Raw genomic sequence first — 15,772 nt, 5'->3', positions numbered from 1 at the left:
ATCCGCCCGCCTTGGTCTCCCAAAGTGCTGGGATTACAGGCGTGAGCCACCGCACCTGGCCTCATTTAAAAAATTTTTAAGTTTGTAGAGATGAGGTCTCGCTATGCTGCTCAGGCTGGTCTCGAACTCCTGGGCTCAAGTGATTCTCTTTTCTCAGGCTCCCAAAGTGCTGAGATTACAGCCGTGAGCCACCACGCCCTGCCCTCTTTCTCCTTTTATCCAAATTTCTGACCTATGTCATTTTCCTTATCTATGAAGAATTTATTTTACTATTTCTTACAAAGCAGATGGCTTGGCAACAAATTCCCTCAATTTTTGTTCCTGTGAGCAAGTTTTTCTTTATCCTTCACTTTTGAAGAATAATTTTGTAGAATACAGAATTCTAAGTTGGTGTTTTCTTCCTGTCAATACTTTAAGTATTTCATTCTACTCCACTTGCTTGCATGGTTTCTGAGAAGTTGAATGTCATTCTTGTCTTTGCTCTTCTATGGGTAGTGTTTCTTTTTCCCCCCTGACTTCAAGATTTTTCCTTATGTTTAATTTCCTGCAGTTTAAATATGATATGCCTAAGTGTAGTTTTGGGACAATTATCCTACTTATTCTCAGGCTTCCCAGATCTGTGGTTTGGTATCTGACATTTAATTTGGAGACATTTGCAGTCATTATTGCTTCAAATATTTTTTCTCTTCCTTTCTCCTTCAGGTATTCATATGCGTATGTAACATCATTTGTAATTGTTCCACAGTTCTCGGATGTTGTTCCTTTTTTCAGTTTTCTTTTCTTCTTCGCTTTTCCATTTTGAAGTCTCTATTGACAAATCCTCATGCTCAGAGATTCTTTCTTCAGCTGTGTCTCATCTACTAATAAGCCATCAAAGACATTCTTCGTTTGTGTTACAGTGGTTTTGATCTCCAGCGTTTTTTGATTTTTTCTTGCAATGTCCATCTCTCTGCTTATGTTACTCATCTGTTCCTGCATGTGGTCTACTTTTTCCATTAGAGTACTTAGCATATTAATCCTGGTTGTTTCACATTTTGGCCTGAGAATTTCAACATTCTGCCCTATCTGAGTTTGCTTCTGATACATGCTCTGCCTCTTCAAACTGTGGTTTTGTTTTTGCTTTTGCCATTTAGTATGCCTTGTAATTTCTTGTTGAAAAGTGGACGTGATGTAAAAGGAACTCTGATAATTAGGCCTTTAGTAATGTGGAGGTAAAATGTGGGGAAGGGTGTATTCTATAGCCCTTTAATTAGGTCTCCTGTTTTAACAAGCCTCTGCTCCTGGGCGGTAAGCTTCACAGGTGCTTCTCATTATTTCCCTCCCTCTTTAGGTGGGAAAGGATGGCGAGAGGGGCAAGAGCAAGTAGTTCCCTTCTCCATGTGGAAGGCTAGTGGGAGCTGCAGCTGGGAATTTCCCTTCCCCTAGGTCAGTTAGACTCTAGTAAAATAAATTTCCTGAGGGTAGGCCTTGTTAAGAACAGAACGCTCTGGTGCATTTCAAAATGGTTGCTTCCTCCTGTCCCTGCCAGAAGCACAAGGGGATTTTCTCTGATTTTCACTGTGAGAACCTAATAGGTAGGGTTCCTGGAGGTAACACTCACAAAAGCGCGGGGGCCCTCCATGAATGGCACCCCTAGAGTTTTTAATTCTCAGAGCTTCCAGCGATTCATCAATTACAGTTCAGGTTTTCTGCCCTCAGCTGGTTCCTGGAGGTTTCTGCTCAGGTAAGTTGTGATTCTCTGTGTCTATCTGTCTGTCTCTCTAACTTTGGGGACAGTGGTTTGTCCTGTGACCTCAGTTCTCTAATGGATTTAAGAAGAAGAGTTGATTTTTCTGTTTGTTCAGCTTTTTATTGTTAGGATGACTTCCAAGTTCCTTACAAGTCAGGGTGGAAAGCAGACTTCATTTCCTTTTTATAAAATGATAAAGATATTTTCTGGTCCACTGTTGCATTTAGTGAAATGTCCACATTCTATTCACTAATTCTGTTTCTGATTCTTAACGTTTTCTTGCTAAAATTATTTTTTCCCAAAATGCTTCTTAGTGGTTAACAGTTTAATTCCTCTATTTGCGAATTTTCTTCAACTCCACTTTTTCTTGGAGTGCTAACAACCGGATTACTTGTGTTTGCCAGTCGTGTCAACATTTAAACAAGGTTGTACTGTTTACACTGTTGTTCCCCATGTTCTGCCTGCAAATCCTGCTTTGTGAGTTGAATTGGCTGCAGCTGCATGTTTGGTTAATGGCGTCAGGAAACAGTTTACAGAGAATGTTGGGTTATAAGTGAAGGCACAAAACTGTATATACAGATCTCATTTTCTCTAAATCTGTTAACATTAATCTGTCCACATTGAAACTCACCTGTATGTTGTGGCTCACTCATATTACCTAGAGTAATTGCTTTCAATCTTGGCTTCATATTAGAATCACTGGCTCTATTTCTTGTTTTTATTTTTTTTTAATTAAAACTTTTTTGGTAGAGATGGGTTCTCGCTATGTTGCCCAGGCTGGTCTCGAACTCCTGGGCTCAAGTCATCCTCCTGCCTCAGCCTCCCAAAGTGCTGGGATTACAGGCATAAGCCACCGCACCTGGCCACTACTGGCTCTATTTCTATGTAATTGGTCTGTGTGGGTCCTGGTATCAGATTTCTAAAAGTTCCTCCAAGTGATTTTACTATGCAATTAAAGTTAAAATCCAAGAGCTAGCAAACTTTTTTTTTTAATATATTTTTAAAATTTTTGTAGAGATGGTGGGGGGGCCTTGCTCTGTTGCCCAGGCGAGTCTTAGACTCCTGGCCTCAAGCAGTCCTCCTTCCTCAGCCTCCCAAAGTGGTTACAGGCATGAGCCACTGTGTCCAGTCACCAGCAAACTTTTTCTCTGAAGGATCAGACAGTAAATGCTTTAGGCTTTGAGGGTCAAATAGTCTCTGTTGCAACTACTCAACTCTAACCTCTTAGCATGAAAACAGCCACAGGCAAGTGAACATGGCTGTGTTTAATAAAACCTTATTTCTAGACACTGAGATTTGAATTTGTGTAATTTTCATATGTCATGAAATATTCTCCTTTTTATGTTTTTTCAACTATTTGAAAATGCGAAAATTGTCTTGCAGGATATACAGAAACAGGTTGCAAGTGGGATTTGCTCTACAGGCCAGATAGTTTGGCAACCCCTGGTTTATAGTTTATTTGCTTCACTGCTTCAGTTTGGTTCCATAAGATAAAAGGTGTCTTTCCCTAAATCACTGATAACATTTTTAATGAGTCCTAGCATTGGTTACTTATTTTACATGTCTTATCAGAACATTTTAAAACATGGCAATGCATCTCCTTAACTAGAAATTGTAGCAGCCAGGCGCAGGGGCTCACGCCTGTAATTCTAGCACTTTGGGAGGCTGAGGCAGGCGGTTCACTTGAGGTCAGGAGTTCGAGACCAGCCTGGCCAACATGGTGAAACCCTGTCTCTACTAAAAATACAAAAATTAGCTGGGCTTGGTGACACATTCCTGTAGTCCCAGTTACCTGGGAGGCAGGAGAATCGCTGGAGCCCGGGAGGTGGAGGCTGCAGTGAGCCAAGACTGCACCACTACACTCCAGCCTGGGTGACAGAGTGAGACTCTGTCTCAAAAAAAAAAAAAAAAAAAAGAGAAATTGTAGCAGTTGGGATGCTTTTGTCTTCAAGTAGCAAGCCTGGCTTAAATGGCTTAAAACAGTAGGAAAGGGCTGGGTATGGTGGCTCATGCCTGTAATCCCAGCAGCACTTTGGGAAGCTGAGGTGGGTGGATCACTTGAGCCCAGGTGTTCAAGACCATCCTCGGCAATGTGGCAAAACCCTATCTCTACAAAAAATACAAAAATTAGCCAGGTGTAGTGGCACATGCCTGTAGTCCCAGCTACTCAGGGAGCTGAGGCAGGATGGCCTTGTTGAAGCTGCACTGAGCCAAGATTGTGCCACTGTATTCCAGCCTGGCAGACAGAGCAAGGCCCTATCTCAAAAAACAAAAAAAAGCAGTAGGAAAGGTATTCTATCATTAAAATATAGACAGTTGCAGGTTAGTTCAGCTGCTCTACAACATCATCAGAGACAGATGCGCATCCAGCAGAGAGCAAGGGGGATTTCTTTCCATGTGTTTATTTCTAATAGTAAGGCACACTTTTCTAGCATGAGCCCCTCCTCCCTTGTAGGTATCCCGTTAGGTCCCAAAGACCAAGTCAGTCCCTGGTGAGTGAATTAAAAATCGCCTAATTAAATGTCATGATGCACCCCCAGGGTTTTAGAAGGGCCCATCCTGCCTTAAGCAGGTAGTCTCAGGATCCCAGAACCAAATTAGGGTTCTGGGAGCAAGGAGGAAGGAAGAATGGCAATTGGGAAACAATCAACTGGGTCTCTCACAGAACTAGATTCTTGGGATTAAAAAAAATTGTGGGCCAGGCATGGTGGCTCATGCCTGTAATCCTAGCACTTTGGGAGACTGAGGTGGGTGGTCAGGTCAGGAGTTTCAGACCAACCTGGTCAACATGGTGAAACCCCATCTCTACTAAAAACACAAAAATTAGCTGGGCGTGATGGTGCGCACCTGTAATTCCAGCTACTTGGGAGGCTGAGGCAGGAGAATCACTTGAACCTGGGAGGCAGAGGTTGCAGTAAGCCCAGCTCACGCCATTGCACTCCAGCCTGGGTGACAGAGCGAGACTCTGTAACAACAACAAAAAAAAATCTGAAGAAGGCTGTGTGCTGAGTTTCTTGAATTTCCATTTGTTTATTTCCTTTAAATAACACTAGAGAATTGGTCAGTACCATTTCCCTAAAAGAAAACCTATTGATTTTCACCTAAATAGATTATATTTTGCTTTAGTCTTCAAAACCACAACTGTTATTTCTGTGAGGTTACATTTTAAAAAGTATTCTATTTTTGGCTTTGTTTTAAACTTTACCACATTGCATATCTAGTATAAAAATGTTCATGCTAAAATGACTTTTTTTTTTGAGACAGGGGCTAGTTCTGTCACCTACACTAACTAGAGTGCATGACACGATCACAGCCCATTGCAGCTTCAACATCCTGGGCCCAAGCAATCCTCCCACCTCAGCCTCTCAAGTAGGTGAGACCACAGGTATGCACCACCACACCCAGCTAATTTTTTTTTTTTTTTTTGGAGAAATGGTGTCTCACTGTGTTGCCCAGGCAGGAGATCCTCCCACCTCAGCCTCCCCAAATGCCAGAATTACAGGTGTGAGCCACCATGCCTGGCCCCAAAACGATTTTTTTAAGCCACCATTTTTTGTTCATTTTGAACCATCAAACAATGTCTAGTTTTGAATTTTGCATTGTGAAAATAATAAAAATTGTTTTCAAGAATATTCTAGCATTGGATAAGAGTTTAAGACTATACATGTCACTTCCTGCTTTCCCTTGTCACCTCCATGGGTATTTTGATGTACCTCCCAAGTGGTAATACCCACCTATGTCTCCTTACTTGAAAAACCACTGAGGAGGCCAGGCGTGGTGGCTCACACCTGTAATTCTAGCACTTTGGGAGGCTGAGACGGGAGGACTGCTTGAGCCTAAGAGTTTAAGACTAGCCTGGGCAAGAAGGCAAGATCCTGTCTCTATAAAAATAAAAAATAAAAAATTAGCTGAGCATGGTGGTGCACACCTATGGTCCCAGCCTCTCAAGGGGCTGAAGTGGGAGGATCACTTGAGCCCAGGAGGTCAAGGCAGCAGTTAGCCATATTTGTGCCACTGCACTCCAGCCTGGGTGACAGAGCAAGACCCTATCTCAAGAAAGAAAAAGAAAAATCACAGAGGGAGATCTTGTATCATTATCAATTCCACTCTCAACTGTGCTAATCCTTCTGAGAGCCCTGATCCTCCAGGAGCCTGGGCTGAAATTCGACCTTTGCAATTTTCTGGGGAGAACATCTGGCACAGTGGAAGATGCTTCTGCTCAGGACAGAGAGGCCAGGCTTCTGTTCTTGGCTCTGCCTCTTATGAGGTATGTTACGTTGGACAAGTCACTTAACCTCTCTAAGCTCTAGCTTTGATGTCTATAAAGCAAGAATTTGAACTATGTGGCTATAAGGTCCCTATTGGAACTAATGGTTTTTTCTTTACCATGTAATCCAAAATATTGACCTTTCCTTTCCAACGTTAACCTGATTTCTACTGTCATTGTTGCTTGGTGAAGCCTACAGATTCTGTCACAGTGCTATACAAGACTTATTATATGGTGGTGTTATATAATACGAGTGATATCTAATAAGATAATGTATTATAGCAGAAGCTCTCTTTTGCCACAGCACTGTCAGATGATATCCTAGTATGAGACATTCCCATGTCACTAAGCCACATCCCTCCCCAATTCGAGGAAGCAAATCAGAGGTCAAATAAGCAAGGTGACACTACAAAGAAGATAACTTTGGACAGCTTTATTATTATTTTTTAACTAAAATGCTCGCAAATAGCTATACATTCATTGCTAATACTGTAATATATTTCACCGTTATTTACAACACAACTATCCCCTGCAGCTCTAGAGATGTCTTTTACTCCTTCTAGAACTCTCTGTATCTTGGAGCATTCATAGAGAAGTGAAACAAACCATGAAACCCTGAAAAACTGGTGTGGGAAGAAAAGTTCTATTTGGTAGCAAAAGTAGTTACCTTTGGCTGGTCCAGATTTTTTTTTCTTGCCCTTCAGAGCCCGTCCCTGTGCTCATAAGTAATTCAGTGTTTGTTTTTTTTTCAACTCACATAGAACTTTCCTTTTTTTCTCAGGAGTGTTATACATTTTAGGAGAGTGCAGTCATCTGTAGAAGAACCTGGGAAACTTTCCACTAAGGAATGTGAAGATAGGTTAACTAGATTGGCATTTGTCAAGCTTTGCCCTCAGCCTGAAGTGCCCCATTGGCAGAGGTTGGCCAATGAATAGCAGCTTCTTGGGTCTAGGGGCCCTTCTCCCTCTTCTCATGGGTGCTCTATTAAAGGTAGAGAGCTATGTTTTATATGATTCCCAAGAGCAGTTTATTTTTGCTCTTCCAGTCCAGGTGAGCCCTTTTCATACTGAAGGACTGCATCCCTGGGCCTCCTCCCCAGGAGGATTTCTGGTGGCCTCTTCGTAGGAGGGCGGTAAACACTGGGAGGGGAGGGTGGCCTCCAGAGGCAGTGGGGAGTAGGGGAAGTCCTCACTGCTCCAGGCCAGGCCAGGCAGGAGGTCTGTCACCGCTCCTGCAGGTGTGTGCTCTGGTAGGTCAGTGCTGAACACCTGCCCCTGGGATGGCGGGGACTTGCAGCGGCGGTACAGGAACAACAGCAGAAACGCCAGGAAGAGCAGGATGGTGGCCGGCAGAAGGATACACAGGAAGGGCTCCACATCCTCCTGGGTGGAGCTCACCCCCTGGGTGCCCTGGAGTTAGGGAAGGAAGCCTAGTTAGGAGATGTGGAAAGAAGGCCTTGCATTTCTTTTTTTTTTCTTTTTCTTTTCTTTTTTTTTTTTTTTGAGACACAGTCTTGCTCTGTCACCCAGGCTGGAGTGCAATGGCACAATCTCGGCTCACTACAACCTCCGTCCCCAGGGTTCAAGCAATTCTCCTGCCTCAGCCTCCCGAGTAGCTGGCATTACAGGCAAGCACCACCACACTCGGCTAATTTTTGTATTTTTAGTAGAGACAGTGTTTCATCATGTTGGCCAGACTGGTCTCAAACTCCTGACCTCAAGTGATCCACCTGCCTTGGCCTCCCAAAGTGCTGGGATTATAGGCGTGAGCCACTGCACCCGGCCAAGCCCTCGCATTTCTAAGGCCCTGAAGTTCCCTCTCATCTTTCATTCTTCTTTCCATTATTACACACTCTAAAAGTCACTATCATTTTCTTATGCCAGTGAGCTTGAGCCTATATGAAATAATGTTAATTTACACAATAAAGTGTGAATTCAGAATGTCAAAAAGTACACGTTGATGAGATCTTACAAAATTTCCACAAACTAAAAATAGTGAAATAAATTTTAGTTGGTAGGTCCACTATTCATTTTCTTGAATGAAAATTCTTACTATTTATGTACTTATTTTATTTAGAATGAGACCAATTATGATTTATTGCCACTAACGGATCATGTGGGACCCACTTAAGTTCTCTAATTCTGGAACAAAATCTTGTTATGTGTTCATATCGCATGTAAATATTACATGCATGTCAAATGTAAATAACTGAATTTGGATTTGATGGTGCTTATGATGAATGAGATTTTTAAAATTCTTTAAATTTGTTTTTGTAAAACTTGTAGGATAAATATGAAAACATTTTACCTTTTTAAAGACAAAGAATTACAGATAAATTCTTGGGGAACCTAAAAGGTATCGATTTTATAATATTAGCTCACAGAAATGATAATGGCTCCTGATGGCATAAATAATACAATAGGCATGAAATGATGCTTAAACAGCAAAGTAGAAAAGCAACGTTAAAAAAAAATACTGTTCCTAATTGCACAGAGATTGCCTTTAATAAGGCTACTAAGAAAAAATGAAGTATTAAAAAGTTTCTCTCTTTTATAAAGCATATAGTAACAAGTGTAAATGTTAGTATCTACTATGGAGGAAAATAAAATATTTTAAAGCCTTATAATTCATGTTTAAAATAAGCAAACAGAATATTAAGCTCCTTACTTATTTAAAAGAAAACCTAGGCCAGGCTCAGTGGCTCACGCCTGTAATCCCAGGACTTTGGGAAGCTGAGGTGGGAGGATCACCTGAGGTCAGGAGTTTGAAACCAGCCTGGCCAACATGGTAAAACCCCGTCTCTACTAAAAGTACAAAAAAAATTAGCAGGGCGTGGTGGTGGGCACCTGTAATCCTAGCTACTGGGGAGGCTGAGGCAAGAGAATCATTTGAACCCAGGAGGCAGAGCTTGCAGTGAGCTGAGATCGTGCCACTTCACTCCAGCCTGGGTGACAAAGTGAGACTCCATCTCAAAAAAAAAAAAAAAGAAAAAAAAAAGAAAAAAAAATCCTAATAAACTATGAGAGATGAGGTTCACTCCTTGATTTTGGTGGAACGGACACATGTTTTGCTGGTCATGACCTCTTAGGAGACTGGTTTATCTAGCCTGCATTTTATTTATTTATTTATTTATTTACTTATTTAGAGACGGAGTCTCACTCTGTCGCCCAGACTGCGGTGCAGTGGCCCAATCTCGGCTCACTGCAAGCTCCACTTCCCGGGTTCACCCCATTCTCCTGCCTCAGCCTCCCAAGTAGCTGGGACTACAGGCACCTGCCACCATGCCCGGCTAATTTTTTGTATTTTTAGTACAGACAGGGTTTCACCGTGTTAGCCAGGATGGTCTCGATCTCCTGCCCTCATGATCTGCCCCCCTCAGCCTCCCAAAGTGCTGGGATTACAGGCATGAGCCACTGCACCCAGCCCTAGCCAGCATTTTATAATGCTAGATGTTTGTATAATCTTTTGTTATTTCCTAAAGACTTCATAACTGTATGTGTGGTTTTGACTTGAAATTAGATGGTTTATTTAATATTTATATTTCCAGATATTTTGTCCTTGGTTAGATATGAATTAAGATATTTTAGCTTAAAGAACATAAAAATAGTGTTCTTGAGAAGCAGAGCATCATCTTTGGGGGTTGACAGCTCTGTGTTTGAATTCCTATAATGTTCTAACACCTGTGTGACTATGGACTGTTCACTTGCCTTCTCTGGGCCTAGGCTTTCTCTTCTATAAAATGGAATTAATAACATCCGTTATCAAGGGTTAGCATGAGAAGTAAATGAATTAAAGTGCATAAAGCACTTGGTGATAGTACTTATATATTTATATCTCAGTGACTCGAGCAGTCAAGTTTACTAAACCTAAAATACTAAAGATAATCAGAGAAATCTAGAAATTTATTGGTGTGGCTAGAAAATAAAATCTGGCATAACTAAATTTATATTTTAATAAATACATATTTTCAAAAGTCTCATGTTTTATATATGATTGTTAAATTTCTAAACTAAATTCCTTCTGTTTTCTTACATAAAATCTAATTTGATATCAGAATTATTAACTTAAAATGTTGTGACATAATAAGGACTTTGATTACAAAAACTGTAAGAGTAGATGAACTCATAAATTTGCTATAATTATTAAGAAATCAAGTTGGAGTAAGAACATTTCAACTATAATTTGCTTTTTCTTTCTAGATGAATCACCAAAAAATGTTTTAACATTTTTAATGATTAAATAATAGCTTAATCGCTTATACTAGCTTAATAATTCAATAATAGCTTTGGCTATTATCTCTTTTAATACTTAAACCCTGATAAGCATGGACCATTTCTCATAATCTATTTTTATTTCATTCTCTATCAATAATATGGATGATAACAGTTTCTGATCAGTTGTGGCCATACATTTTAAATTCTCTATTATATCATAGAAAGTCAGTATGCATAGAATATAGAGATACTTAATGTTCTATTTAAAAGGTTTTATGTAATAGACCCTTTGTTTATAATTATGCTACTTAAGGTTTTCTCAATACTAGTTGCAAAAATTTGGGAAATGAGAAATACCACAGTCCCTGCTGTAATCAGTTATTCCACTGGCTGAGTTAAATTTGTCCACATAGCAAGTGGCATTAGAAGACTTTTATACAGCAAACTAGGACAATTTCTTGAGACAAAGGACTTTTCCAGTTAAGAGAGGCCCAGCGCTATCGGAAAAATTCATATTCATTATTTCAGCATGATAATCACTTGTACAGAAATGATGCTTAGATAAGGATGTGGGTGATTGTAACACTGAGTTATAATATTTTGCATAGATCTTTGTTTTTTTTCTTTTTAAATTGCTTGGACTTCTCTATAACAATTGTGCAAATCTTTGAAGCTGAAGTTTATTCTACTTAAAGAGATTAATTAATTTATGGTATGTTGCTTAAAATTGTTGGATTTTTTTTTAATGTGGAAAGGATGTCTTGCTTACCCGCCTCAAAGTTATTTTTTAAGTTTTAATGTTTCTCTGACATTTATATTGGCTAAAGAGATTTGTTGTTCAGGGGATGTTTTAAAGAAATGTCCAATTAAAGGTGTAACTGCTAAAGGATATCTCAATATCCACATCAATATATATTTATGTATTTTTTCTGTAAAATGTGGTTTTAAAGAAATGTCCAATTAAAGGTGTAACTGCTAAAGGATATCTCAATATCCACATCAATATATAGTTATGTATTTTTTCTGTAAAATGTGGTTTTGGAGAACTTAAATACTAATCTCACCAGTTGGTCTTCCAGAAAGCAAGAAAATAGTTTGATTTCCTTCTTTCTTGTGCTGTCGGTGGTGTCACTCATTTCTCCTCTGATTATAAAATTAATTCTTAGGTTTTAGGTTTGTACAAATATTTGTTCTTAGTGCTGCTTCCTACGGAGACTGCACTGGTGATTTCCCAGACAAAGCAAAAGCAGCTGCTGCATTTCTTAGTGAGAGACAAAATCTCTTTAACCCCCTGCTGTCTTACCTGAAGTAAGATGCATGGTTTCTGCTAACACTTAAAAACAGTGGTTAATACACAGCCAGGACCAAAGAGAGGCTCTTATTTTTGTATATGTAGACATTGCTTACTGAGCAAAGAACAAAGTTGTAACACTGAGGCATTTCTGTTGTAACACCTCTGTTGACTGCTGCTTTCAGGTGTTCTTCAACGTATTTCAGATATCAAGTGTTCTTAGGATACAGTTGTGCCAAGTTTTACTTGAATGTATCCTTGTCCAAAAATAACAACTTTCAATTTATTCCCTTTAGACCAAGCCAATCAGTGAATTCCTATCTTTGTTATAGCTGTAAGACAAAATGCTGCCACTACATTTTAAGATCCTAAAACCATAGATATTATGGATTTTAAAACTGATGAAGATGCCTTGGGGAAGAAAAGACTGAAGTCATAAGTACAGACCTGCAGCTGGGTCTCCAGGAGAGGCAGGCTGGGCTCGCTGGTTAACCACTCATATGTCCCCCGGCCAGCATGTCCAAACTTCTTCCAGCTGCTGCCCAGCAGTCCCCGCATGTTTTCATCCAGCTGATGCCCTGGCCACCCTTCCACCTTGCTGCCCAGATTTCAACAATGCTGCTTGCTCTTGGCCTGGATCCAGTTTGGATGTGCTTGGCTGATGGCTGTTGGTAAACTCGTCCTCTGATGAATGGCAACAGGGAAAACAACCAGAGAGACCTCTCAGGACTGACTGTTTAGATTCGGTGCCTCTGGATTTCTGTCTGTGGCCTTTATCACTATAGGGGTTGGCATCAGATATCAGATATGGAATAGATTTCAGACAAGAGAGTTTTCTGCACCAGCATTACTACAGTGCAAAGAATGGCCTCAGTGAATAAAGAGCTGTTTATATTTAGGACGTAAGTAAGACCCTTTCCCTTTGCTTACCACACCTCTCTCTAGAGACCTATCTGACCAAGGAAAACTACTCAAGCCGCATTTCCCACTAATTATTTCTGGATTCTGTTTTACAGAGAGAAGGGATATTTGGTAGAAAAGCAAAGACTCATTATTAATATTTTACTGAATTATTCAGATGAAAGATGCCTAGTGATAAAGTTGTACAGAAGACAGACCATAGCTTAGATTGTTTGGATGGAATGTTTGCCAATTTCAATTTTTTAAAAAATCGAATTACCAGTACCTAAATAGTCTTCCTTCTGATTATCTTGTGAACTTCATAAAGTTATTGATATCAAGCTTAAAACAAGGAGTTTTCAATTTGAATGTTCACTGAGTTGATTTTGGGATACTTGATTCTACATATTATTTAACATTTAAGATATGGTGGTTGAATTCTCTTTAAGTAGAATAAACTTCAGCTTCAAAGATTTGCACAATTGTTATAGAGAAGTCCAAGCAATTTAAAAAGAAAAAAAACAAAGATCTATGCAAAATATTATAACTCAGTGTTACAATCACCCACATCCTTATCTAAGCATCATTTCTGTACAAGTGATTATCATGCTGAAATAATATTTCTTAACCAGGATTCTTTTTTTAATCTTGATTGAGATTCTTAAGGACTGGCCTGTGGTGGTTCATGCATAGGTTTCAGGAGGTGGTAGACTCTCCAAACTTTGTAGATATGTGCAATTTTCTTGGGAGAAACCATAGTTTTCATTACCTTTTCAGATGAGATCCAGCGCGTTCAGGGTGGTATGGCCATAGACTTCTTACCTTTTCAAAGACAGCTGCCTTCCCAAACAGAATTTAGTACTTTGTCAACTTTTTATGGTGAAAGTTTTCATTAAGTGTCCCAGTACCTCAGTCAGTATCCTCGTGTGGAACTCTTTTCATTTCATTTCATCTTCTTCTTATTGTGGAGTAAGCTGATTTTGTGCTTTCCATTAAAATATTGCCTTGTTCCATTTATGTGTTCCTATTTTAAATAGATCCTGTATCCCACCCTTGATACATCAGAAACACCTGGCATCCAGTGCCCCATTTTGCTTTCTTGCATTTCAGTGGCTTTGTCAATACTGTGGCCTCAACATGAGCCATCCTTCTCCACCTTGTCTACTTATTTAAACACTGTACCTTCATTTCTTTAGAAGCAAATTGGAGGTCTGCATTAAAAGCATTAAATATGTATCTGTAACATTGCCTGTCTTCCAGTATCGAACAAATTAGAGAAAAATTCCTGCACTTATGAATACATTTTGGGGTCCTAAAAAATAACAAATTGCACAAATAAAAAAATGTATCAGAAGAAGAGAAATATTATGGGAAAAAAGCAGAAAATGGACAGTAAACATTGAAGGGAGGAGGCCCTTTGAAAAGAGGACATCACTTAGAACCTCAGAGGTAAAGTGGTATTTGAGCAAAGACCTGAAGGCAGCAAGGGACCGAGCTATGAAGATATTGGATGAAAAAACATTGCAGACCCAGGGAACAGCCAGTGCAAAGGCCCTGAAGCAGGCACATGCATGGTTCCTTCACCAAATGGCTAGTAGGTCTGGGTGGGCTGGAGCAGTGAACTAGGAGAAAAAACGTAGAGGATGAAATCAAAGAGGATCTGTGGGGGGTCAGAAGGTAACATTGAGTTCAGGGTTTATAGAGCATTGGGAGAATTTTGGCTTTTACTCTAAGTGAAATGGAGGAGCTATACAGAGTTTTGAGCAGAGGAGTGGTAAGATCTGACTTCCTTGTTTTTTTTTTGTTTTTTTTTTTTTGAGACAGAGTCTTGCTGTGTCGTCCAGACTGGAGTGCAGTGGCACGATCTTGGCTCACTGCAAGCTCCGCCTCCCCGGTTCACGCCATTCTCTTGCCTCAGCCTCTTGAGTAGCAGGGACTACCGGCACCTGCCACCATGCCCTGCTAATTTTTTTGTATTTTTAGTGGAGATGGGGTTTCACCGTGTTAGCCAGGATGGTCTCCATCTCCTGACCTCGTGATCTGTCCACCTCAGCCTCCCAAAGTGCTGGGATTACGGGCACGAGCCACCACATCCGGCCCTGACTTCCATTTTAAAAGGATCACTCAGGCCTCTGTGTTGTAACTAGATATAGGGATTAAGGGCAAATGCAGGGAGACTAGTTAGGGGCTCTTAATAATTCAGGAAAGGAATACCAGACCAGAGTAGGAGCAGTAAAAGTGATGGAGACAGGAGGCAGAGAAACTAGGCAGACATGGGCAGGTCCCTTGCAAAGCCCCAGCTTCAAGCCCAAAAACCTGAAACCCGTGGCTCAAAGTGAGAACTTCTCTTCCTGTTTGCCTGCTCTCTCCTGATTAGTTCTTTCTGAAGAATGTCTTTTTACCAATCGAATGTTGCCTTTTCCAAAACTACCTGTGGTCTGCTCCCCTGATCCTGTGCCTATAAAGACCCCAGACTCAGCTGGTAGAGAGGAGAAACAGCTGGACATTGAGAGGTCACTTGACTTCAGAGACAATGGCTGGATGTTAAGAGAGGCAACTTGACTTCAGGGGAGAGTGACCTGCCCTTCCCATCGCCTTTCCAGCTCTTCTCTTTACTGAGAACCCCTTTTACTGCTCAATAAAATTCTTCACTTTCCCTATCCTTCATTTGGTCTGTGTGACCTCATTCTTCTTGGGCACTGGACAAGAATTCAGGACCCACCAAGTGAAGGTACCCAAAAAGACTGTCACACTGGCCCTTTGCCCTGGCTGGTGAAAGGCAGCCACCCCATGTGACAAGGCAAAGGGCCCACTGAGCTGATAACACACTGCTGTCTGCAGATGGTGGAGCTAAGAGAGCATTGCAACATGCCCTCTGGGGCCTTGAGGTTTGGTACTGCTGGCACTAAAGTGGCTGGCCAGTTCCTGCACTTGCTTGCCTACATGGTCCCTCCCACGAGGGACCAAACGGGGTGGGCTGAGTAAATGGACACCCCTGTCATGAGTCCCACAAAGGGGTCAAAAAAACATCCTGCGTCTAAAGTGGTGAGAGTCTAGATTCTAAATATGTTTTAGGGATAGAGACAATAAGATTTCTTGAAAAACTGAAGGTGGTGTAAGATAAAGAATGATTTAGAATAATTCTAAGGTCTTAGGCTTGAGCAGCTGCAGGGATGGCCATTGTTATTTACAGAGAAGGGAAAGACTGGGGTGGGGTTTTGTTTTTTAAAGCAGGAGGAGGAATAAAGATCAGGAGTTGGTAATAGATATGGTAAGTTTTCAGTGTGTATAAGTTTGGATATTTGTGTTTTAGTTTAAGGGTGAGGACTAGACAAGAGACACTAGTTGGAACTTATAGGCAAGGAGATGGT

General features: G+C 40.7%; 1 protein-coding gene across 1 annotated transcript; it reads right to left on the bottom strand.

Annotated features, from left to right (window-relative positions):
* Positions 1-6,088: 6,088 nt before the first annotated feature.
* On the bottom strand, positions 6,089-12,484 carry SMIM28 (small integral membrane protein 28). The gene is made up of 2 exons (XM_030809756.1): positions 11,949-12,484; positions 6,089-7,405 (listed from the first exon to the last, which is right to left on the bottom strand). Exons 1-2 carry the CDS (start codon positions 12,057-12,059, stop codon positions 7,058-7,060), a joined length of 459 nt encoding a protein of 152 aa, XP_030665616.1. The 5' UTR covers positions 12,060-12,484; the 3' UTR covers positions 6,089-7,057.
* Between the last annotated feature and the right edge of the window lie 3,288 nt (positions 12,485-15,772).

The sequence above is a fragment of the Nomascus leucogenys genome, chromosome 3 (assembly GCF_006542625.1).
Source record: "Nomascus leucogenys isolate Asia chromosome 3, Asia_NLE_v1, whole genome shotgun sequence".
Lineage (NCBI taxonomy): Eukaryota > Metazoa > Chordata > Mammalia > Primates > Hylobatidae > Nomascus > Nomascus leucogenys.
This window is presented reverse-complemented; position numbering and strand designations above follow the sequence as displayed.